Source organism: Pelodiscus sinensis, chromosome 3 (genome assembly GCF_049634645.1).
Source record: "Pelodiscus sinensis isolate JC-2024 chromosome 3, ASM4963464v1, whole genome shotgun sequence".
Taxonomy (NCBI): Eukaryota; Metazoa; Chordata; order Testudines; family Trionychidae; genus Pelodiscus; species Pelodiscus sinensis.
Window position 1 is genome coordinate 160,213,828 of NC_134713.1, and position 24,830 is coordinate 160,238,657.

Below are 24,830 nucleotides of genomic sequence, written 5' to 3' on the forward strand. Positions count from 1 at the left end.
CCGACCCTCCATCTCGGACAGACAGTTCTCAGGTTTCTCTGCTTGCTAGTCTACCTCGCTGAGGGACAGCAAAACATTTGTGTCTCAGAGTGCTCTGCTTGCCCTCACTCGGGACACCACGGCGTTCTGCAACATGGAACCAGACCTGCCCCCAGGGACTCTGCTACATCTTGTGGACACGTTGCCAGCAGCCTGGCTGCACTGTCTGCAAGCTGCCATCCGGGAGCACCATTGAGGGGCTGTCAGGATCCAGGGGGCCCTGCAGGAGAGCTTCCACCCTGAGGAGTGCTAACAGTCTCCCCGGTCTGCCCCACTGGGGGCTCCCTCTCGTCCTTCCATTTACCCTTCCCTAGCCCCCCCTTCCTGATGTCGAATAAAATACGTGTATTTTCAAAAATAGAAACTGTCTTTATTTAACACAACAGGGGAGGGGGAATGAAACTCTGGGGATACTGGGGAAAGGAGGAGAGAGTGGGAGAGAGGAGGAGGAAACCTGGAAGGGGGAAGCAAGGGGAAGAAGGGGGAAGGGAAACTCAGGGCTCAGGGGTCTCATCGGGCCACATGTCTCCCAGCACAGCAGGTGTGGGGGCCTCGGCGTCCCCGGGGGGATGGGGAGGATAGTGCGGAGGTTGAGGTGGGGTGGGTGGAGATTGAGGAGGAGGGTGTGGAGGTTGAAGAGGAAGAGGTGGGAGGGGGGGCAGGAGTGGGAGGAGGAACAGTAGCTGGGGGGGGAGGAGGCAGCAGGCGCAGGACCGGCATGGGGCAGCGTGCTCTGCAGCAGGACCTGCAGGTTTGAGCATATGGCACAGTCCTGAGCAAGCTTCTCTCAGAAGAGCTGCAGGTCCTCCTGCATCCAGGACTGGATGGTGCGGTGCAGGGCTCACAGGGCCTTCAGGTGCTGCTCCCGGTACCGCTGGTGTGTGGTAGTGGTCCTGCTGAGGCCACGGGTGTGGGAACTTGTCCCAGGTGGGGTGGTGCACCCTGCATGAGCAGCTGGTGCAGCTGTAGAGAAAGAAGAGAAGTGGTCAGTTCTCCCTGGGAACACAGTGGCTGATGCCCAGCACCCCCTTGCGACGTGAGGGCAACCGTGCCCTGCACCGTCAGAGCCAATGTGCTTGCACAGAGGCCATGGTCGGGATGTCTGGCTCTCCCTGGGACTGGGAGCAGCCCCAAGACCGCAGCCATGCCCCTGTGCCGTGTATAGTGCGGCCCGGGCGAGGGGGGGGGGGGGGTAGGGGAGATATCCCCTGCCTATGTGTAGAGGGGGCGTATGAAAGGAGAGCGTCCTGCTGGGTCCTGCCCCGGTGTTGGGAGCATGTCAGGTCTCTTCACACACGCGTGTACCTATTGGGCCACGGCCCCTGGGTGTCACGCAGCTGGAGCCACCTGCCCAAGGGTAGCATGGCACGTGCACAAGTGGCTGCGTGATCCGTGGGAGGTATTGCTCATGCGCGTGGTCCCTAGTCTTTCTCCCCTCCTCCCCCCTGGGCAGCGGACAGTGCTGGCACTTACCTGGTATGGCCTCCCCGGACAACCCTGCTAGCTCCGGTGCCGGGACAGCTGGTTTTGGCCCCTCTTCTGTGCCCAGGTCAGGGCCCTCAGCTCCCAACTTGCAGCCTCCCAGGCTGGCACTGACCACCCCGCCCCCCAGGATTTGGTTGAGGGCAGGGAAGTAGGGGTAGGTGTCAGCCCCTGCTGTAGCGCTGCCCCGATGGCCCTGGTGTATGCCTGCCGCAACTCCTTCACCTTAAGGCGCACCTGCTCCTGGGTGCGCCTGTGGCCTTTCCTGGCCATGATGGCCACTATGCAGCCGTAGATGGCCGCGTTCCTCCGCCTAGTGCAGAGATCAGGGACGTTGGGGGCCTCCCCCCAAACCTCAATGAGGTCCATGATCTACGCACTAGTCCATGAGGGCGCGCGCTGTCTATGGCCCCTGGCTGGCCCCTGTGTGCTGGGGCACTGGGCGGGGGATGGCTGGCTGCCATTGTGTGGCCACTGGCTGAGGGTCTGTGGCTGCTGGCAGGCCTGGCTCTTGCACATGCCCAGTGGCCAGAGTCTACCCCTTAAGGGCCCCGGGGCTGGGGGAGAGGAGAGGAGTTTTCCTGGTTTGGCCCAGAATGGCCACCAGGGGAAACTGGGAAGGGCTGGGGACCTCCTAATTCGAAATAAGTGTCTACAAAGTACTTATTTCGAATTAGCTATTTCGAATTTGGTGTTATTCCTCATAGAATGAGGTTTACCAAATTTGAAATAAAGGCTCCACTATTTCAAATTTATTTTGAAATAGCGGTTTGTATGTGTAGACGCTATTAAATTTAATTCGAAACAACGGCTGTTATTTCCAATTAACTTTGTGGTGTAGACATATCCTTAGATTCCCCTGGCCTACCATGGCCCCTAACAAGGGGGGTGACTTCTGTTTTCAGTTGTTGATTGGAGATTGTTGAGAGAGAGAGAGAGAGAGAGAGCTAAGGAAGTCATGGAATTGTGGGATACTTCTGATGGACTCCCAGGACATGAGTGGGGTGCATCTACACTGCAGAGCAATAGAGTTTGAACCTTAAATCCAGCCTTGACTTGTCTTTGGACTCTGCCTAGCTAAAAAGTTTGAAAAGCTAGTCTGTGTAATGCTAATGAGGGCCTGCTGTGTGTAAATCCTACGAATCAGAGCAGTGTGCTTAGACAGTGGAATTACCCTGAAAGCTTTTCTTAGAATGGCAATAAATGGATGCTATTGCTTTTCTACATGTAGGAAGAATTAAACAATAGTAGTTGAGAATGCAGTCTATCTAGATGTTGGATGTTCAGCAATTCATAACATATTTGAGGAGGAAGAGGAAAGAGATGCACTGATAGCAATAGCTTTTATTGTATCTCTCTCTATTAAATATCACAGTGAGCTGAGCTACAGCTTTTTCTGGCCTCCAGGCAGGGTTTGTTGCCTAGATGTCTCCCCTACTGCTTGCACTTGTTTACAGCATCCCAGACAGGAAAATGCATTCAATCAGAAACCACGCTGAGCTATTTCAAAAGGAATTCAGGGCACACCTGGTTCTGTCACTTCATTCAGATCCCAGCCTCTGGCTCACATGATAAAATAATCTAGTTCTGTAGATGGATAAAACATAGTGAAACTCCTATCTTCTTAACAGCCTAGAGCAGGCCTGGGCAAAATACGGCCCATGGGCCTGATCGGGCCCACCAAGCCACTGGATCTGGTCCACAGAGGCAGCAGGGAGCCCCAGGCAGGCTCCCCAGCTCGCCACATGTGCCATGCAGAAACGTGGTTACAGGGCTCCATTTCTTTTTTAAAACTGGAGGGGAGGAAGGAAGTTTTAGGAGCTGCCCTGCCCCCAGCACATTCCCATTGTCTGGTTTCTGGCAGACCCCAGCCAATGGGAGCTGCTTGTTAGAATAACAGGCAGCCAAGAAGAACCACGCCCCCTCTCCTCTCAGTTATTCATGAAGCATATGGCCAGACAAGCAAGCTGGCTGGCTGGGAAAGATTTTAAGGCAGGCAGGCTAATTTGGCAGCTGGCAAGTAAGTCTCTTGGCCACAGCCTGCTTCTGGCACCCCAGCCCTTTCCTGCTCCAACTCTCTGCTCCCCCCCCCCCCCCACACTCAACATACCCAAACCCTCTGTCCCCCTTTTACTCCTATACCCCCTCCCATATCTGGCACCCCAATCTCCTGCCCCAGATCACAATCCCCTCCTACCCTAGGTCACATCCCAAACCCCTACACTCCAGTTCTCAGCCCTATGTCACAACTGCCTGCTTCCTCCTAACTCCCTCCCAGACTCCAGTCTCCCTCCTACACCCTAGCCACTTACCCCAAGCTGCCTTCTGCACTTGCCCTGCATCACCTCCATTAATATCATGGAAGAGTGTGGCCCTTGACCACTTTCCAAAATCTTGGAGTGCCCCCCCCCCCCCCCGGCAAAAATTATTGCCCACCCCTGGCCTAGAGTGTAGGGAAGGCTGTACAGATTTGGAGACTTTTATAAGGCAAAATTTTAAATATGCTTTTAAATTAAATACTTAAGAACATAACAGCCATACTAGGTCAGACCAAAGGTCCATCCAGCTCAGTATCCTGTCTGCTGACAGTGGCCAATACCAGATGCCCCAGAAGGAGGGATCACTTGATCCCTCTTCTGTCACCCATTTCTAGACAAACAGAGGCTAGGACACCTTTCCTACCCACCCAGGCTAATAGCTATTGATGGACCTATCCTGCATGAATCTATCTAGCTCTTTTTTGAACCCTGTTAAAATCCTAGCCTTCACCACATCCTCTGGCAAGGAGTTCCACAGGCTGACTGTGCACTGTGTGAAGAAAAATTTCCTTTTGTTTTAAACCTGCTGCCTATTAATTTAATTTGGTTACCCCTAGTTTTTATATTGTGGGAATAAGTAAATAACTTTTCCTTATTCACTTTATCCACGCCAGTCATGATTTTATAGACCTCTATCATGTTCCCCCCTTAGTCTCCTCTTTTCTAAGATGAAAAGTCCTTGTCTTTTTAATCTCTCTTCATATGGGACCTGTTCCAAACCCTAATTGTTTTTGTTGCCTTTTTCTGAACCTTTTCCAATGCCAGCAATCTATTTTGAGATGAGGCAACTACATCTGTATGCAGTATTCAAGATGTGGGTGTACAATGGTTTTATATAGAGGCAATAAGATATTCTCTGTCTTATTCTCTCTCCCTTTTTAAATGATTCCTGGCATTCTATTTGCTTTTTTGACTTCTGCTGCACAGTGAGTGGATGTTTTCAGAAAACTCCAAAATGGGTCCAAGATCTCTCTCTTGAGTAGTTGTAGCCAAATTAGTCCCCATCGTAATGTATGTATAGTTGGAATTATTTTTAACAATATGCATTGCTTTACATTTTTCAACATTAAATTTCATTTGCCGTTTTGTTGCCCAATCTCTTAGTTTTATGAGATCTTTTTGAAGTTCTTCAGAGTCTGCTTTGCTCTTAACTATCTCGAGCGGCTTGGTATCATCTGTACATTTTGCCACCTCACTGTTTACCCCTTTGTCTAGATCATTTATAAATAAATTGAATAGGATTGGTCCCAGGACAGAGACTCAGGGGACCCCACTAGTTACCTCTCTCAAATCTGAAAACTTACCATTTATTCCTACCCTTTGTTTCCTGTCTTTTAACCAGTTCTCAGTCCATGAAAGGACCTTCCCTGACAACTTACTTAAGATTTTGTTTATGTTGGGTTAGATGGCTGTGGGATAAGGAGATGTTTACCTCCTTTCCCTTTTGAAAGCCATGGACATGTGGCTGTGGTGGAGTCCCTACTCAGGCCCCTGGGTCTGGGACACCTTCTGGTCCACAAATCAGCCAGACACACTTCTGGTGCAGTCACCTGTGCTTTTATTGTCAGTTCCCACCACCTTCTATGTACAAAGCTTGCAATCCATTCAGCCAGCTCCTCCGTCTGCCTGGGAGCACACTGAGCCACACACTCTTTGCTCCTCCTTACCGCCTCATGGCTTCCTTCCTCTGCCTAATGTAGCCCTCTCCCAGTGAGGCCCACTGCTGGTTCTAATAGCCCTTCAGGGGGCTTGCTCAGCTGTTTCCCCTAAGCCTCTTCAGCCAGGCTATAGTGGCAGAGCTCTGGCTTAGCCAGCAGTCTGTCACAGTGGCCTATATGGAATGAGTTGGTGATTCTTATTTCAATTCCAACATAGAAGGTTGGATGTTCACATCACAGACACAATCGACACAACAGTGACTAATTGGCCTCCTGTAGAGAGATGAAAAATTGAATAGGCCATGGACTCTGAACTACCTTCCTAACCTCTAGGTCAGCACTGGGGCACTTTGGAAGAGTAGTAAAGCTTAGGAAGTAATCCTGTTAGGACCTGAATGACCTGTGGTCCTTATGGAGTGAGTGGACTTTGACAGTGCTCAGCACCTTAAATATAGGTATCTTGCATAGTTGCTGCCGGGATGATACTTCCTATACAGACAAAAGTTTGGGGATGGAGTTGGGGAAACACTTCCTTAAATGACTTCTGCAAATGAAGAAGGGACAGAAGCATTTTATGAAAGCTTGTGGAACTCAGATACTGCAGTGATATAGGCCATGTATACTTAACATAAATATACATGAGAAGAGAGGCAGTTTTGATTTCAGGGCTATCAGTCACCGCTGTATTCCCTTTTGTTTTTTAAATTGCCCTTCACAGCTCTCCAGTCACTAGCAGGATTATGAGAGCTATATTGAAATCACATTTTCAAGAACATTGTGAAGAATCCATCCTTCCTTCACATTCTTGCCAAAATACATGTTCAGTGTCCTGTGTTTCTCCTGCAAGAGTAAATGGCACTGCCCATGACATTTACCAAATCTCTTCCCTGTGACTCCTTGCTCTGCATTCAGTGTCTGAGGGTGCATCGTCCTAGTACAATCATCTGGAGTTGTAACTTGAGTATTACCCCTAACTTGTCTCCACACTACAAGTTGTAGTTTCAGACTGAATGATCCCAACTGGAGCGGTAAAGGAATAACCCAAGCCAGAGATCCCCAGATCTCAAAGCTTTTAATGGATGATAAAATGAACTAATCGGCTACCAATAGTGCTTTAAGATTGAGCTACCTGACCTATTCAAGTACTGGACTGAGGTAATGCAATTGAGATGCATTATCTTAAGTTAAAACAACCTGTCAGTAGCTAATTCAGTCACTCAGCCAATCCAATCATTCTGTGCTGCTAATCCAACCACTCTGTATAACCCCAGTGTTGTTTTCTAATGTGATTACTATTCACTCTCCCTCCAGTTACAAGGGGTTATTATTCTGTCTTACTCCCCTCTGTGTCTGTACAGTCTAATATTTTGTCTATCCTGAAGTTAGACATCCAGGCTGGTCAGTCCCCAATGGACTTGGGTTTACCAGTCACAGCCGTCCTCACTGGGAGTGTTTGCACCAATTGTACTGTTAATGAGGAGCATTAGGGACAGCTCCAAAAAGCCAGTAACAGTTGACATAAACAAGGCAGTGTCTACACTGACACTGTGTTGACCGTACCACATTGTTGACCTCACCACTTCACTCTACACCACTTGTAGAGATAGAGTTATTTAAGTCTGCGTACCAGGACAAAGATGTCGGCAGGAGGGTAATTTCAGTGTAGACACATCTGTAGTTAAGTCAACGTAAGCGGCTTTGCTTCAGCTTTATCTATATTGTAGACCAGACCTTAGAGACAGGAAGCCAATGATTAATGCAACATTAGCACTTACAGGGCAGAACTCTGTTTAAAATCCCAAGTCAGTCACAAAACAAAAGAGCAAGTTTCAAAATTGCAAATCAGGTTTCAAACAAAATGTTCACATTTCATCCCTAGATCTCCCCATGTGCATGCCCAAGGCAGATGTGGGAACTGAGGCACAAAGAAGTGCAATGAGTTGCTTGCGGTCAGAGCAGAATAAGAGGCAGAGCTGAGCCTAGGTCTCCAGACTCTTAGACCTGTGCCTGCACCACTGGACTGCACTGACCTCAGTAGAGTGCTTTCCTGATGGGGATTTTCCCTGCCCAGGTGGAGTTGTGGGGGCCAGCAGTTAGGGAAATTATCTTTTGATTGGTAACCTTGAGTAAATTAGATCTTAGAAGCCACAAAGACCAATAGGAAACCTCCCAGTGTTACACGTGCAGGGATTTGTCCCTCTTTTTCTGCCAACAGTCAGACACTGAAGAGTTGCCACCTTTTCCCCACCTCACCTTGTCACCTATGCTGGGCAGCAGCAAATAGCCACATGAAGATGGGAAGAGAGCCTGCTCCAAAGTAACCTGGAAAGAATGGTCACTGCTTTTCTTCTGTCTGTGCCCAGGAATCAACTCATCAGCTCACGTGTCTTTTTTGGATTCTCCCTTGCAGAAAAACTCCCCCGTGGCTTTTACTGTTCGTTTGAAGAAGGGGATTGTGGCTGGACACAGGGCTCTACCACTTCTCTCACTCCTCCGTGGCAGATTGGAAATCCAGAGTACAGACACTCTCCTTCACTAGAAGGTATGAGGGATACCAACAAGCAGGGAATGAATGGCAGATATGAAGGGGGTATGCTAAAGGCAGAGCAGGGAGGCATTTTCAGGGTAGAACACACAAAAACAAGGTAAGTGCAAGTCCTGTATTTTATATTCATCTTTCAGTGAAACCAAACCTGAAACACTCTGAGCAATAGATCATTGGTTCTGTGTCTGTCATCTCGTCAGTAGGGATTGGTAGTTTATTTCAGATAAGTCTTCGCTACTTTTTATCTTCACATCGTCCTGCATCCACCTGCCAAGCCAACCAGATCGTTCACTTTTCCAGAATTCTTTATTTACTTCTTTTTAATCCTGCTTCTGCTTCCTTTCCACCCATCCATTGTTTTCTTTTTCATCCTGTAATACCTTCATTGCTCCATCATCTTTCAGTCTCCACCCATCCACATGCTACCCTCCCCTCTACCTCCTTGTTCCAACTTGGGCTCATATAAACCCATAGAATTCAGTGGTTTATATCCTGGGCAGTGAACTATCCACAGGCGGAAACATGGCATACAAGCTCCCTCCAGGAACATTTCCTCTATACAATAGTATAAATCAGAGGAAATATTTATTGCTTAGATGGAGAGTTGATAAAGGAAAACAGTGTGGATAGCAGATGTTACTCTGTATTATTACTATCCCAAAATACTTTCCAGAGTTGAATAATACACATACAAGTGAAATGTTAAGAACTAGATCTTCCACTGGTGTAGAGTTATTGAGTGCAGTGGAGCTATGCCAGTTCATAACGGTGGGTGATCTCGCCCACAATATTGCAGAGAACCAAGAAATTGAGGCATTAGTAAGGAAGGTAGAATCATAGGGTTGGAAGAGACCTCAGGAGGCCATTGAGTCCAACCCCCTGCCCAAAGTAGGACCAATCCCAGCAAAATCATCCCAGCAAGTGCTCTGTCAAGCTGGGACTTAAAAATCTCTAGGGATGGAGATTCCACCACCCTAGGTAACCAATCCCAGTGCTTCACCACCCTCCTAGTAAAGTAATTTTTCCTAATATCTCCCCCACTGCAACTTGACACCATTTCTCCTTATTCTGTCATCTGTCACCACTGAGAACAGCCTCTCTCCTTCCTGATGGAACCCCCTTCAGGCAGTTAAAGGCTGCTATCAAATCCCCCTTCAATCTTCTTTTAGAAAGTAGCTGAGAGATAGAGAGAGCAGCATGCGGAGCTAACAGTAAAGTACTCCTGCTTCATGATTTCTGTATTCTGTGGCGGTGAATTCAACCCAAACCAAACAACTAGTTTTCTTTGTAGGGAAAGGATACAGGAGTTGGGAGGGTAGAACAGAACTCTACACCATGAAGCCAGAGTTCTGTGAAACCTAACCTTTCCTCTTTTGCAGGAAATCCAGTCTCAAGTCAGGCGGAGCAAAGCCACTGAATTGTCAGCATTTTGCACCCATTGAATGTTCCCACAACCCCAGTCCTCCCTAGCTCTGTACAAAGAGAGCAAAGACTTTCCTTTTACATTTTCCTCCACCCCCTATTCCCTGTGCAAGAGTGTGTCCAGTTCATCCTGCAGTCCTTGCTATGAGTGACCTTTAGCCTAAAGGAACAGAAAGGGCTCCAGCTGCATTGCTATTAATCTGGTATTTTTCACCAGCGCAAAGATTCACTTAAAATTAAATTTTTTAACGGATGCATTTTGTTGACAATCCAAGAAAGAAAATAAATCTCACATTACACATAAGCAGAAAAATAGTGTGAATGCAGAAGATAGCCAGATCACTTAAATATGTTTCCTGAATAGGGCTCTGGAGTATGTGAAGCTGTATTGACTGCATCCAAACTAAATTGAAAAATGCCTTTTGTCAAATGGTAACCCCTATAACAGGGAGCAATTAACACAATGAAACCAGACTAGGTAAGGTTCTTAAAGGAATGTTCTGATGAGCCTTTTACAAACCTTGCATCCAGAGGTGGCAAGTGGCAACAGCATATCTGCTATTCTCTTTTTTATTTTTAATCTAGGCTCTGCTCTCTTGCTAAACACCAGCGAAGTCCCAGTGGCAGAAACGACCATCGTGACCAGCACTGTGTTTCCAGCTCCAATTAGGAATTCTCCCTGTGAGGCAAGTGCTAACGTCTCTGCTTTCTCTCAGGATGCTGTCCAAACTTGGTTTTCCAACACCAGTACTCTCAGGTCATCCAGATCTCCCATTTGATGGCTCAGATTGTCCCACAGATATGCAAATGCCTATTTTGTACATCTGCGTGCAGCACTGAGTGCCCAGGTGTGAGATCTGGATGTCTCTTAAAGCACCCACAAAATGGACTACATGAAACTTGAATGGTTTACATTGAGATTGATCAGTCAGTGCTTTTGTTAATACACAGATGTGGCTTTAGCATCCAAAGTAACAAGAAGGGGGATAGAGAAATGCCCTGTGCCAGCAGAGCTACCTAAAGACATCCTGCCTTCAGAGATCAGAGGCAGCTGCAGTAATGCCTGTGCATTAGCAGTGTGTTTAGGACTGGCCCTAATCAGTTCTGAAGGTGTAGCATTCACCTTCCTAACCACCATCCAGTATTCAGGCCTCTGGGGCTTTATTATGCCCTATGCTAATCCTGTCACTCATTGCTTTGGCCCTGTTCTTGCAAGTGCTGAAATTAACAGAAGTTGAGGTTGCTCAGCACCTCAGAGCTGAGCCCTCTTTCAAGCAAAAGTGGCATTGGCTTTGATGGGAGACTTTCCTGAGCCAGAAATGAGTAAAGACTCAGGAAAGTAACCAGCATTGCTAAGTGAATCATGTGTAACCTCACATTTTGGTTTAGACAATTATTAATTTAAGAGATGCATGTAGATTAGATATATCACATGACCAGTGGCCTTTGCCCATATAGAGGTCGTCACATAAATATGCTGGAACTGTAGGCAGTAAGATGTGTGTAAGACATTTCTTCCCATAATCAACAACAATCATGGAAGGCTCCATATAGACGATGTTGCCATACTGTTTTATATAAATCGACAGGGCGGAGCTCAATCACACACCCTATGTACAGCGGCAATTGCACTTTGGAATTGGTGCCTAAAACCCAGTGTAATGATCACGGACGTACACCTTCCTGGCAACCTCAATACCATGGTCAGTGCTCTCAGTAGACACTGACCACTGAACACAAATGGCAGCTGAACCCACAGGTCCTCTTGTGAATCTTCCAACAGTGGAATTATCCCACCATAGACCTTTTTGCCACCCTGAACAACAAAAAGTGTCAACAAAAAAGGATTCGCTGGGAGACTCCTTCCTGATCAGTTGGCCATATCACCTCCTGTATGCCTTTCCCCCCATACATCTCATCAACAGGGTTGTCAACAAGGCGCAGACGGACAAAGCTCAGTTAGTTCTGATAGCACCTTTTTAGCCATGGCAAACTTGGTTCCCCTTTCTGCTCAAAATGTTGCACACACCACCAATTCCCTTGCCCCGCAATCCAGATCCCCTCTATCAGACTAGCTGTCCCAGTCTCCACATGCTGAACCTGAATGCTTGGCTCCTCAGTAGTTTTCCATACAAGAGCTAGAATGCTCTCAGCACGTCCAACGCATCCTGCTGCACAGTAGAACACAGAGCACTCATTAAAATATACCTTCAGAAGTGGAATAGGTTCTTGGTATGGTGTTCACATCGCCATGCTAACCTGTCCACATCTCCATTACCTTTAATCTTGGAGTATTTGTTGCACCTTAAACAAGTTGGTCTTGCCCTACATTCCATCAAGGTGCACCTTCCTGCTATAGCTACTTTTTATCTTAAAATAGATGATATCTCAATATTTGCACGTCCTCTCACTAAGCAGTTCATCAAAGGCCTGCAAGCACTTTATTCAGATGTGGTTCCACTAGCACAACCTTGGGACCTCCACCTGGTTTTAAATACTCTCACCAAAAATCCCATTTGAGCCAATGGCCACCAGCTCACTTTTGCACCTGTCTATTAAAATGGCCTTTCTTGTAGCTATTACATTGGCCAGGCAGGTAGGAGAGATTGCAGCACTCATGCCAGATCTCCCTTACACCACCTTTTTCAAAGGCAAGTTGACCTTATGCACCCATTCCAAGTTTTTGCCCAAGATATAATCTTTTCACCTAAATCAGACCATACACCTCCCTACCTTCTTTCCCAAGTCGCACACTAACTTGTTTGAATCAAACATGTACACACTTGACTTGCGCAGGGCACTCTCTTTCTATTTCAGGTCCTCTCCTAGATTGCTGTCTCCATAGCAAATCACAATAAAGGTTAAGTCATATCAGCTCAGCGACTCTTCCACTGAATTTCGGACTATATAAGACTTTGCTATTCCTTATCAGGTGTTAATGCCCCTGACTGCATAAGAGCACACTGAACCAGAGCTATGTCTACCTCAGTAGCATTTCTACAAAAGGTCCCTATAGTGTACCTTTGCATAGATGCTACCTGGTCATCAGAACACACATTTGCAAAGTGCCATGCATTTATTCAAGGAACTTTCTCTAGCCTCAAATTCCCCAAGGCTATTTTATCTCCTGCATGCATGCCAGATCCACAGTCCCTGCCTCCTTAAAGAGAGGAAGCTTTGAAGTCATCTGATGTAGAGCACCCATGGGGACATCTCTCTAATCTGCTCTTCTTCTTCCTCACCTGAGCAGTAACTGACAGATGAGTGTCCCCGTAAGCGCTCCACTATTCTCTGTTCCTCCGGTCTACTTCGGAAGTCTGGCCTCCTTTGGGCAATACAGAACCGAGGGGATGGGCTCATGCATGCATGATGCCTGCACACTAGGAACATGAGGCTAGAGGCGCGCACATGCGCAGCTCCAGGGACACTGCTCTGAAGATTCCAGATTGAAGGCCTGGTAGCAGCGCACTGACCTGATGTAGAGTGCCCACAGGGACACTTGTTTTGAAGAATGTCAGTTACTGCACAGGTGAGTAACCGCCTCTTGCAGTTATTGGTAATAAGGAAGGAAGGAGTTTGCTGAAGGATTTTGTCTTTTGGTTTTTTAAATAGCATAAAAACCTCTGTTCTCAACATGTCCCCACGGGCTTTTTCTATTTTACTGGAATAATTTGTCTGTGATCAGAATAATTTAGTGCCACTTCTTAGCCTAATGTAAGGAGAGAAAGGAGTCCTTCCCTTCAATTTATCCTTGCAATATGTGTAAATGATCTTTCTTGTAATGGAATTATAGTTGGAAAAGTGGTTGTGAAAATAACATAAAGCATTTTGTATTTATTCCCTCTCCATTACTTCCCAATGGGGCTGGCTCAAGTTCAGACTTGAGAGAGAAATTTTCTACCTGTCAGAGCTGACAGCTCAACCTGGTATCATAGAATCATAGGACTGGAAGGGACCTCGAGAGGTCATCGAGTCCAGCCCCCCGCCCTCAAGGCAGGATCAAGCTCTGTCTACACCATCCCTGACAGATGTCTATCTAACCTGTTCTTAAATATCTCCAGAGAGGGAGATTCCACCACCTCCCTTGGCAATTTATTCCAATATTTGACCACCCTGACAGTTAGGAATTTTTTCCTAATGTCCAATCTAAACCTCCCCTGCTGCACTTTAAGCCCATTACTCCTTGTCCTGTCCTCAGTAACCAAGAGGAACAAATTTTCTCCTTCCTCCTTGTGACACCCTTTTAGATATTTGAAAACCGATATCATGTCCCCCCTTAATCTTCTTTTTTCCAAACTAAACAAGCCCAGTTCATGAAGCCTGGCTTCATAGGTCATGTTCTCTAGACCTTTAATCATTCTTGTCGCTCTTCTCTGTACCCTTTCCAATTTCTCCACATCTTTCTTGAAATGTGGCGCCCAGAACTGGACACAGTACTCCAGCTGAGGCCTAACTAGTGCAGAGTAGAGCGGCAGAATGACTTCACGAGTTTTGCTTACAACACACCTGTTGATACAACCTAGAATCATATTTGCTTTTTTTGCAACAGCATCACACTGTTGACTCATATTCAACTTGTGGTCCACTATGACCCCTAGATCCCTTTCCGCCATGCTCCTTCCTATACAGTCGCTTCCCATCTTGTATGTATGGAACTGATTGTTCCTTCCTAAGTGGAGCACTTTGCATTTCTCTTTATTAAACCTCATCCTGTTTACCTCTGACCATTTCTCTAACTTGCTAAGGTCATTTTGAATTATGTCCCTATCCTCCAAAGAAGTTGCAACCCCACCCAGTTTGGTATCATCTGCAAACTTAATAAGCGTACTCTCTATCCCAATATCTACATCATTGATGAAGATATTGAACAGTATGGGTCCCAAAACAGACCCTTGCGGAACTGCACTTGTTATCCCTTTCCAGCAGGATTTAGCACCGTTAACAACAACTCTCTGACTACGGTTATCCAGCCAATTATGCACCCACCTTATCTTGGCCCTATCTACGTTATATTTGCCTAGTTTATCAATAAGAATATCATGTGAGACTGTATCAAATGCCTTACTAAAGTCTAGGTATATGACATCCACCGCTTCTCCCTTATCCACAAGGCTTGTTATCCTATCAAAGAAAGCTATCAGATTAGTTTGGCATGACTTGTTCTTCACAAACCCATGCTGGCTATTCCCTATCACTTTATTACCTTCCAAGTGTTTGCATATGATTTCCTTAATTACCTGCTCCATTATCTTCCCTGGGACAGACGTTAAACTGACCGGTCTGTAGTTTCCTGGGTTGTTCTTATTCCCCTTTTTATAGATGGGCACAATATTTGCCCTTTTCCAGTCTTCTGGAATCTCCCCTGTCTGCCATGATTTTTCAAAGATCATAGCTAAAGGCTCAGATACCTCCTCTATCAGCTCCTTGAGTATCCTGGGATGCATTTCATCAGGACCTGGTGACTTACTGACATCTAACTTTCCTAAGTGATTTTTAACTTGTTCTTTGTGTATCCTATCTTCTAAACTTACCCTCTCTCTGCTTGTATTCACTACGTTAGGCACACCTCCAGACTTCTCGGTGAAGACCGAAACAAAGAAGTCATTGAGCATCTCTGCCATTTCCAAGTTTCCTGTTACTGCTTCTCCCTCCTCACTGAGCAGTGGGCCTACCCTGTCCTTGGTCTTCCTCTTGCTTTTAATGTATTTATAAAAGGTCTTCTTGTTTCCCTTTATGCCTGTAGCTAGTTTGATCTCATTTTGTGCCTTTGCCTTTCTAATCTTGCCCCTGCATTCCCGTGTTGCTTGCCTATATTTATCCTTTGTTAGTTGTCCTAGTTTCCATTTTTTATATGACTCCTTTTTTATTTTGAGATCATGCAAGATCTCCTTGTTAAGCCAAGCTGGTCTTTTGCCATATTTTCTATCTTTCCTACACAGCGGAATTGTTTGCTTTTGGGCCCTTAACAATGTCCCTTTGAAATACTTCCAACTCTCCTCAGTTGTTTTTCCCTTCAGTCTTGCTTCCCATGGGACCTTACCTACAAGTTCTCTGAGCTTATCAAAATCTGCCTTCCTGAAATCCATTACCTCAATTGTGCTGGTCTCCCTTCTACCTTTCCTTAAGATCATGAACTCTATTATTTCATGATCACTTTCCCTTATACTGTCTTCCACTTTCAAGTTCTCAACTAGTTCCTCCCTATTTGTTAAAACCAAATCCAGAACAGCTCCTTTGGTAGCTTTTTCAACCTTCTGAAACAGAAAGTTGTCTCCAATGCAGTCCAGAAACTTATTGGATAGCCTGTGCCTCGCTGTGTTAGTTTCCCAACATATGTCTGGATAGTTGAAGTCCCCCATCACCACCAAATCTTGGGCTTTGGATAGTTTTGTTAATTGTTTAAAAAAGGCCTCATCCACCTCTTCTACCTGGCTAGGTGGCCTGTAGTAGACTCCTAGCATGATATCACCCTCGTTTTTTACCCCTTTTAGCTTAACCCAGAGACTCTCTACACAGCTATCTCCTACGTTCATCTCCACTTCAGTCCAAGTGTGTACATTTTTAATATACAAGGCAACCCCTCCTCCCTTTTTTCCCTTTCTGTCCTTCCTGAGCAAGCCGTACCCTTCCATACCAACATTCCAATCGTGCGTCCCATCCCACCAGGTTTCTGTAATACCAATGATATCATAGTTGTATTTATTGGTTAGCAATTCCCGTTCTTCCTGCTTATTACCCATACTTCTTGCATTTGTATATAGGCATCTAAGATACTGATTTGATCTTGCCTCCCTGTTGTGCCCTGACCCTTCTTTCTCCTTGCCATTATAGGCCGTAGTCCCCCCCATTTCCAACCCATCTCCCAGTCCCACACATTCAGCACTTACCTGTGGGCTTTGCTCACCTGTCCCCGTCGAACCTAGTTTAAAGCCCTCCTCACAAAGTTAGCCAGTCTGTGTCCAAACAAGGCCTTCCCGCTCCTGGAAAGGTGAACTCCATCTCTGCCAAGTTTTAGATACCTGAAAACTGCTATCATGTCCCCCCTCAGTCTTCTCTTTTCTAAACTAAACAAACCCAATTCTTTCAGCCTTCCTTCATAGGTCATGTTCTCTAGACCCTTAATCATTCTTGTTGCTCTTCTCTGGACCCTCTCTAATTTCTCCACATCTTTCTTGAAATGCGGTGCCCAGAACTGGACACAATACTCCAACTGAGGCCTAACCAGCGCAGAGTGGAGCAGAAGAATGACTTCTCGTGTCTTGCTCACAACACACCTGTTAATGCATCCCAGAATCATGTTTGCTTTTTTTGCAACAGCATCACACTGCTGACTCATATTCAGCTTGTGGTCCACTATAACCCCTAGATCCCTTTCTGCCGTACTCCTTCCTAGACAGTCGCTTCCCATTCTGTATGTGTGAAACTGATTGTTCCTTCCTAAGTGGAGCACTTTGCATTTCTCTTTATTATACCTCATCCTGTTTACCTCTGACCATTTCTCTAACTTGCTAAGGTCATTTTGAATTATGTCCCTATCCTCCAAAGAAGTTGCAAGAAGTTTGGTATCATCTGCAAACTTAATAAGCGTACTTTCTATGCCAATATCTCAATCGTTGATGAAGAACTGGTCCCAAAACAGACCAGTGAGCCCCACTTGTTATACCTTTCCAGCAGGATTGTGAACCATTAATAACTACTCTCTGAGTACAGTTATCCAGCCAGTTATGCAGCCAGCTTATAGTAGCCCCATCTAAGTTGTATTTGCCTAGTTTATTGATAAGAATATCATACAAGACCATAAGTCGGATCCACGTAAGTCGGGGACTGCCTGTAATTTTCCTACTTTCCATTTTTTATATGATTCCTTTTCTATTTTTAGATTATGCAATATCTCGTGGTTAAGCTAAGGCGGTCTTTTGCCATATTTTCTATCTTTCCGATGCAGCAGAATAGCTTGCTTTTGGGCCCTTAATGTCCCTTTGAAAAACTGCCAACTCTCCTCAGTTGTTTTTCCCCTCAGTATTGATTCCCATGGGACCTTACCTATCAACTCTCTGAGCTTACCAAAATCCACCTTCCCGAAATCCATTGTCTCTATTTTGCTGTTCTCCCTTCTACCTTACCTTAGAATTGAGAAATCTATGATTTCATGATCACTTTCACCCAGGCTGCCTTCCACTTTCAAATTCTCATTTTGAAAGAGCTTCCCCCCAGTAGCTTTTTCAACCATCTGAAATAAAAAGTTGTCTCCAATGCAGTCCAAGAACTTATTGGATAGTCTGTGCCCCGCTGTGTTATTTTCCAAACATATATCTGGATAGTTGAAGTCCCCCATCACCACCAAATCTTGGGCTTTGGATGATATTGTTAGTTGTTTAAAAAAAGCCTCATCCACTTCTTCTACCTGGATATGTGGCCTGTAGTAGACTGCTAGCATGACATCACCCGTGTTTTTAACCCCTTTTAGCCTAACCCAGAGACTCTCAACACTTCTGTCTCCTATGTCCATCTCCACCTCCCTTCAAGTGTGTTCATTTTTAATATATAAGGCAACATCTCCTCCCTTTTTTCCCTGTCTATCCTTCCTGAGCAAGCTGTACCCTTCCATACAAACATTCCAATCGTGTGTATTATTCCACCAAGTTTCTGTGATGCCGACAATGTCATAATTGTACTTATTTATTAGCACTTCCAGTTCTTCCTGCTTATTACCCATACTTCTTGTATTTGTATATAGGCATCTAAGATACTGATTTGACCTTGCCTCCCCATTTTGCCCTGACCCTCCGTTCTCTCTGCCATTATAGCTCACGCTCCCTCCCATTTCCGACCCATCTCCCAGGTCTCCATGTTCTCCACTTACCCATGGGCTTTGCTTTCCCCGTCAAACCTAGTTTAAAGCACTCCTCACTAGGTTAGCCAGTCTGTGTCCAAATAGGGTCTTTCCCCCTCCTCGAAAGGTGAATGCATCACTGCCCAGCAGTCCTTCCTAGAATAGCATCCCGTGGTCGAGGAAGCCAAAGCTGTCCTGGAGACACCATCCTCGCAACCAGGCATTCACCTCCAGGATGCAGCTGTCTCTGCCCGGGCCCCTACCTTTGACAGGAATACCACCTGCGCTCCAAACTCCTTCACCCATACTTCCAGAGCCCTGTAGTCGCTCTTGATCTGCTCAGTGTCACACCTCGTAGTATCATTTGTGCCCACATGGATGAGTAGTATGGGGTAGTAGTCAGAGGGCCGGATAATCCTCAACAATGCCTCTGTAACATCTCAGATACGGGCCCCCGGCAGAAAGCATACCTCCCGAGATGAAATGTCAGGGCGACAGATGGTCGCCTCCGTCCCCCTCAGAAGAGAGTCTCCGACCACCACTACCCTGCATTTCCTATTCGCAGTGGTGGCAGCAGACCTCCCAGCGCTGGGGGTACGAGGCTTCTCCTCCTCCATTGTAGGGAATGATCCCTTATCTCCTGTATAAAGAAGAGCATAACTGTTTCCTAGTTCCATGGCGGGAGGGTTCGGAGCAGGGCTGGAGCAGTGCCTGCTGCCAGAAGTAACCAGCTGCCAGTGTCCACCCTGAGCCGTCTCCTCCTCCACCAGCAGTGTACCCGCAGACCTGTGTACTGGGACAGCTACTTCAGCTGTCTCCTCATTAACACGGTCCAGGAATTGCTCATGGATTCAGGTGCTCCTCAACCTAGCCGCCTCCTCCTCAACCTCTCCCATCTGCTGCCTGAGAGATTCTACCAGCAAGCATGTTTCGCATTGGATGATCTCCCCAGCCTAGATATCAGTAAGTGGGAATTGCAAGCCACAGTCCCTGCAAAACCACACCAGGATCTGGGTAGAGGCATCCATGCTCAGGCACTCTGTCTGGCTACAGGTGGAGGTGGAGGAGACAGAAGCAGTGCTGATACAGGTGTTGTGGATCTTCCTGACCATCGTAGGCCTCCCTCTGTCAAACTCCCTCTCAAACTCCCCTATCTGCAAATAATGGGAGGTACTGATGCCAGAGTAGCTGTATTGGAAGCACTAGTAGTATATTTCTTTCTTGCTTGCTCCTGGAGCGTCAAATAATCTACAACACATAGTAACAATATTGATTCTGAACATCTGAGTGTGAAAAATGCTACATGGAGATACCCCTAGCACTGCTGGCTTTCCTTTTATGCATTTAATTTTGTAGAACGTTACCCAAGTACTTTCTGAATTTGAGGTGTTATTTTTAAATATCTGGAAATGATGGATACACTCTTCATTTTCCTTGTTTTGCTGTTTCCATCTCTGCCTGGTTCTCTCTTTCACTTAGGTGATCTCCAGTATATCTGGGATTTCTCAAGGGTCAGGCAGCGTGTGATCTGGTAGAGGAATTGTTTCTCCTGATGATTTTGGTCACCAATGAAATGAGACCACTTTCTCTGTCCAAAGCACAAATGCAACTTTTGTTATCTTTTTTTACTGTTATAAAATCAGAGCATGGAGATGAAATGATGAAAGTTGGGGAGGATTTTAAATGATGATGATGATCCAAATAAAATGAGGGAAAAGCTAAGCCATCCTACTAGGATTGAACAGCCAAAGCAGATGACTTACCATTTTGTCATTTCCATGACCCCCTTTGCTTGCACAACCAACTTATGACTGAAAGCAGAAGACTCACAAGAGGCCCAACATTGTTTGTGCTAAGTCATAGCTTGAAATGTGCTTCCTTTCTATATGTTTCATTTCTAGTATGCAAAAAAGTGTTGCCATTGTCAGTGCTAGCAATGTGATGTTTTTAAAATGCTTCATATTGACACACACAAATTGTTCAGATTTTATAGAGCTCTGTCTGCCACATGGCATTATATCCATCTATAGCTGTATGTATGTTCATCCTGCAGCTTCAATTTTTGCTTCAGTAAGTCCACTGCACCCTAAGTATGATGATAATTTCTTCTGTGCTTCCTTAGTTCCTAGCTTCTAGTTAGTGAGCCTAGTGTATTCACACCTGAAGGCAACTTCCTGCCCACAAAAGAAGAGGCACAGGGCCGGCCCACAGCATTTTGGCACCTGAGGCAGGGAGCTCAAATGATGCCCCCATGACTCCTCGCTTGGGCCAAAACTTTGAAAGATCTCAATTCTACCTTCTTCCTGTTCTACTCCTCTCATGGTACTGCGAGAATACATATGCACCAGCAGCAGTGGTGCCCCCACACAGTCTGGCACCTGAGGTGGCCGCCTCATGGTAAGGCCAGCCCTGAAGAGGCATGGCAACATAGTTATCATAGCAATAAAAAGTTTAAGTCCATGAAATGCAAGAATTGATTTGTACAGGACAGCTAACATTCCAGGATACTTGCACTAAGCATTGTAGGCAGGGAAAATGTTTTTCAACAACCATCAAAATCATGCTGCTTTTTTAATATTTCAACTTCTAACATGCAGTGGAGCTGAGGATAGAGGGGATGGCATCCGGTGGAATTAAATTCTGGTAGTTCCAAGGGGAGACACAAGTGGGTTCCTTTCTGTCCTCCTATGAACTACTTTGTTCCTAGCTATCTTTATATAGCTCTTTTTTCTCCTAATCATCAATTATCTTTGCTGATGCCTGTCATTGCCTCCATGACTGGTGGAGCCAAAATGCCGATAGTGAAAGCCATTGCACATTAGAGTGTAAAAGGGGACTGTGACATTCCAGATTGCCATTGAGTAATTTTTCCCTTTAAGAAGCATGATGCTGTGAGCATGTGGCATTTTCTTGCGTGGTCTTCCAGAAGTTTGCTTGGGAAGTAGTTCACACCAGAGCCTCACAGATCTAAACAGATCCAGTCTTAGGCTATGTCTAGACTGCAAGCCTCTTTCGAAAGAGGCTCTTTCGAAAGATACTTTCGAAAGAGCCTCTTTCGAAAGAGAGCGTCTTGACTGCAAGTTGAACTTTCGAAAAAGCGGCTTGCTTTTTCGAAAGAAAGCATCCAGTGAGTCTGGATGCTCTCTTTCGAAGAAACCCTATTTACATTGAAGAACGCCTTCTTTCGAAAGAGGAACTTTCGAAAGAAGGCGTTCTTCCTCGTGAAATGAGGTTTACCGCCATCGAAAGAAAAGCCGCGTTCTTTCGATTTAATTTCGAAAGAACGCGGCTTGAGTCTGGACGCAGGGGAAGTTTTTTCGGAAAAAGGCTACTTTTCCCGAAAAAACCCCTGAGTCTGGACACAGCCTTAGTGAGGACTCCAGTGGCTCTCAGTATGTTTTTTCCTTCTGCATTTAAGAGGCCAATAAATTGCACATGTCTTGTGATCAGTAATTCCTGGTTAGCCTAGAGATTAACCATTTAGTTTTACAAAACCTACCTTCAATATTTCTTTTAGTCTTCCTAAGTAATCACCCAGGACCTGTTAGTGTCAACAGGAGTAAATCTTGAGCAGTTGCTCAGGTGAAATGAATGTCTACCTGGACTATTTTGAAAGTCCCCTTATCTCTGATGAATCTTGTAGAACATCTGATGGCATCCTTTTGCCTGAGGGCCTCTTGTCTCAATGCAGTGCAGTCCAGTCATCACTGTTATCTATGTTTTGCCTCAATATACTACATTTTAAATACGGACTTGTGCCCCCCTAATAATTTCAGAGCTTTCCATTTACTGAATTAGTGAGGTTACATGTGACCAGTTAATCTGCATCTAAAGCAGGGCTCCCGAACCTCGTTTGCAAGACAGTGATGAGCCGGTATCAACAGGACGTGGTTAATTCATGCCTTTAATGGTGTTTCTGGCATAAGAATATTTTGCTGCCAGTCCAGAACACAGGGAGCCATTTGAAGCATAATGCAGGGATATGCCACCAGGAGCACAGATTCAGATTTTTCAAAATGTGCCACCATTCTGTTGTCAGGACTCATCACACATTGGGCCCCATCTGCCATCACTGATGCCTTACCCCATAAAATGATTGACAGCCTCATTCCAAAGTCTTAACTAGGGCATTCAGATGATCATCTGCTTCATTTCACTTCAGCAGGTGTGAAAGTATCTGGAATATCCTTCTGTGAAGCTTAGAAATCATAAAAATTACAGCCAAAGTTTCCCATTTGAGTACCATGCCAGCTGATTGATTGAGAGTTAGTCCATTACAGTCTGCAGGATGCACTTCACCAATGAGTTTCTCTCACATCTGATTCCAACTATGCCTTTTCTTTAATCAGCTGATGTGCATCCATTCCAATTCAGCAATTGCTCCAGCTTTCAGCTTTGCTCTAATCAAAGGCTCTCTTTTTCATCACTTCAGATTCTACAGCCTCTTGTCTGACTGCAGAGAAAAGTAGCTGTGTAGTGTATTGGGCTACTCAAGACCTTGCATGTCAGCCTCAAACTATTAGGCTGTGTCTACACTGGACACATAACCCGTAATAGCTATGGAAATGAGAGAAGTCAGAATAGGGAAATGCACGGGGGATTTAAATATCCCCCGCGGGATTTAAATAAACATGGCCGCCGCTTTTTTCCGGCTTGGGGAAAAGCCGGAAAAGAGCGTCCAGACTGGCGCGATCCTCCTGAATAAAGCCCTATTCTGGAGGATCTCTTATTCCTACTTGCAATGTAATGTTCAAAAATATCAACACAAAATTTTTACTTCTGATGAGCCAAGAGGAAGAGGCTTATGTCACCGCCAAACTCCAATTCAGTGGGCTGCAAGCGAAAACTATCATTCCAATTTACTTTTACAGCTCTGTAGTCCGGCAACATTCAGGGTCCTGAATTATTTTAGTTAGCCACTTATCATTGGTGCGGCCAAGTTTTTGAGATCTTGGAGTTCCCTGGGGACAGGGCTCACCGGCTGCTGCCAGCCCAGGCTAGAGCAACCTGGAGCAGGGCTCCCCAGTCCCATTGCTGCCTCACTGTTACTGGCCCAGGCTAGGGCTCCTGGTTGCTGGGACTTTCAGGTCCAGCAACATCCATGATTCCTTCCAGACCATGGATGTTGCCTGGACCAGAGAGTCCTGGATTTAGGAGGTTTAACCTGTAGGATGTTTACTTCACAACAAGAGAATCATTTTACTTCACTCTAAGGATATGTCTACACAGCCGGGCTAACGTTGACTTAAGCTACGCAACTTCAGCTACGTCAGTTGCGTAGCATAAGTTGAAATAGTTTAACTTGGCTTTTGGGACTGTCTACACAGCAGGAAGTCGAAGGAAAAACACTCTTCCTTTGACTTTCCTTACCCCTTGTAAAATGAGGGTTACCATAAGTTGGAGTCAGAAGTCCTCCAGCTTGACATTATTTTGAAATAAATGCTTGTAATGTAATCACACACTGTTATTTTGAAATAATGTCAGTTACTCCAAAATAGCGCTGCTTACCCTTAGGGTACATCTACATAACACAGCTTTTAGTGACATGACTGTGTCAACACAGCCCTAAAAGCCAGGCAGTGTAAAATGTGTGTCCCCTACTTTTGCTGACAAACAACTTCCTCCTCCTACAAGCTGGCATTGTCTTTGTCAGCTAGAGAAAACTCTTGCAGACAAAGCTCAGTTTACACTACTATTAGCTGGGGCAAAGCTTTTGTTGTTGGGATGGGTTTAAGCACCTGTCAATGACAAAGCTTTGTTGTTCAATTGCCAGCGCAGACAAAGCTTCAGATGCTGCAGAAGAGAGATGATTGTATTTCTTTGGGATGGCAGGCAGCAGGACTCCTACAACAATACACCAACATAAAACCTCTCTCTCCTGCAGCATCACTGAAACAGGCATTAGACTTTCAGCAACAACACAACCATCACACCAGGAAATGTTACACACTGCCTGGCTCTAAAGAGTTAAAGCTGTCTGAGCAGGTGACAAACTGGAAAACACTATGCAAAAAGATGTTTGATTTTATGCTACCTTACTTTCATACTCCTCCCTTCATCCACACTTGTCTGTTTCATCTGGAATTGGGAAAACAGGTAGATTGGGTTCACTGGTTTCCCACACTTAAAGAAAAGCACAGAGTAAACATGAAAGCTTGTCTTTATCACCAACAGAAGTTGGTCCAATAAAAGATATTATTTCACCCACCTTATCTTTAGTATCCTGGAACCAACATGACTACAACATTACTGTATCCCTTTTAGTTTACTAGCAATTAAAATAATGGGGGGAGGGAGTTGGTTTGGGTTGAATGAAAATGACACTTCAAAATTTCAGTGAATAGAAACGTTTAAAAAAAAAAAGGTTATACCTAAAACCATTTTGGTTTCATTTAGAAAAAATACTTGAAATATTTTTACATTTTCTGTTTGGTCAAAACTAATTGACAAACCTGACACAAATTTGTTAATCACTTTAACCAACAAAAACTGCATTTTTGGTAAATAAACTATTCATCCAAAATGTTTTGTCC

General features: G+C 45.4%; 1 protein-coding gene across 1 annotated transcript in view; it reads left to right on the forward strand.

Annotated features, from left to right (window-relative positions):
• Nucleotides 1–24,830, forward strand: part of ALK (ALK receptor tyrosine kinase) — a 636,373-nt gene that overhangs the window by 477,797 nt on the left and 133,746 nt on the right. The window contains exons 7-8 of the mRNA XM_025180988.2: nt 7,908–8,039; nt 10,050–10,150. Coding sequence (XP_025036773.2) covers nt 7,908–8,039; nt 10,050–10,150 — 233 coding nt within the window. The remainder of the gene's footprint in view (nt 1–7,907; nt 8,040–10,049; nt 10,151–24,830) is intronic.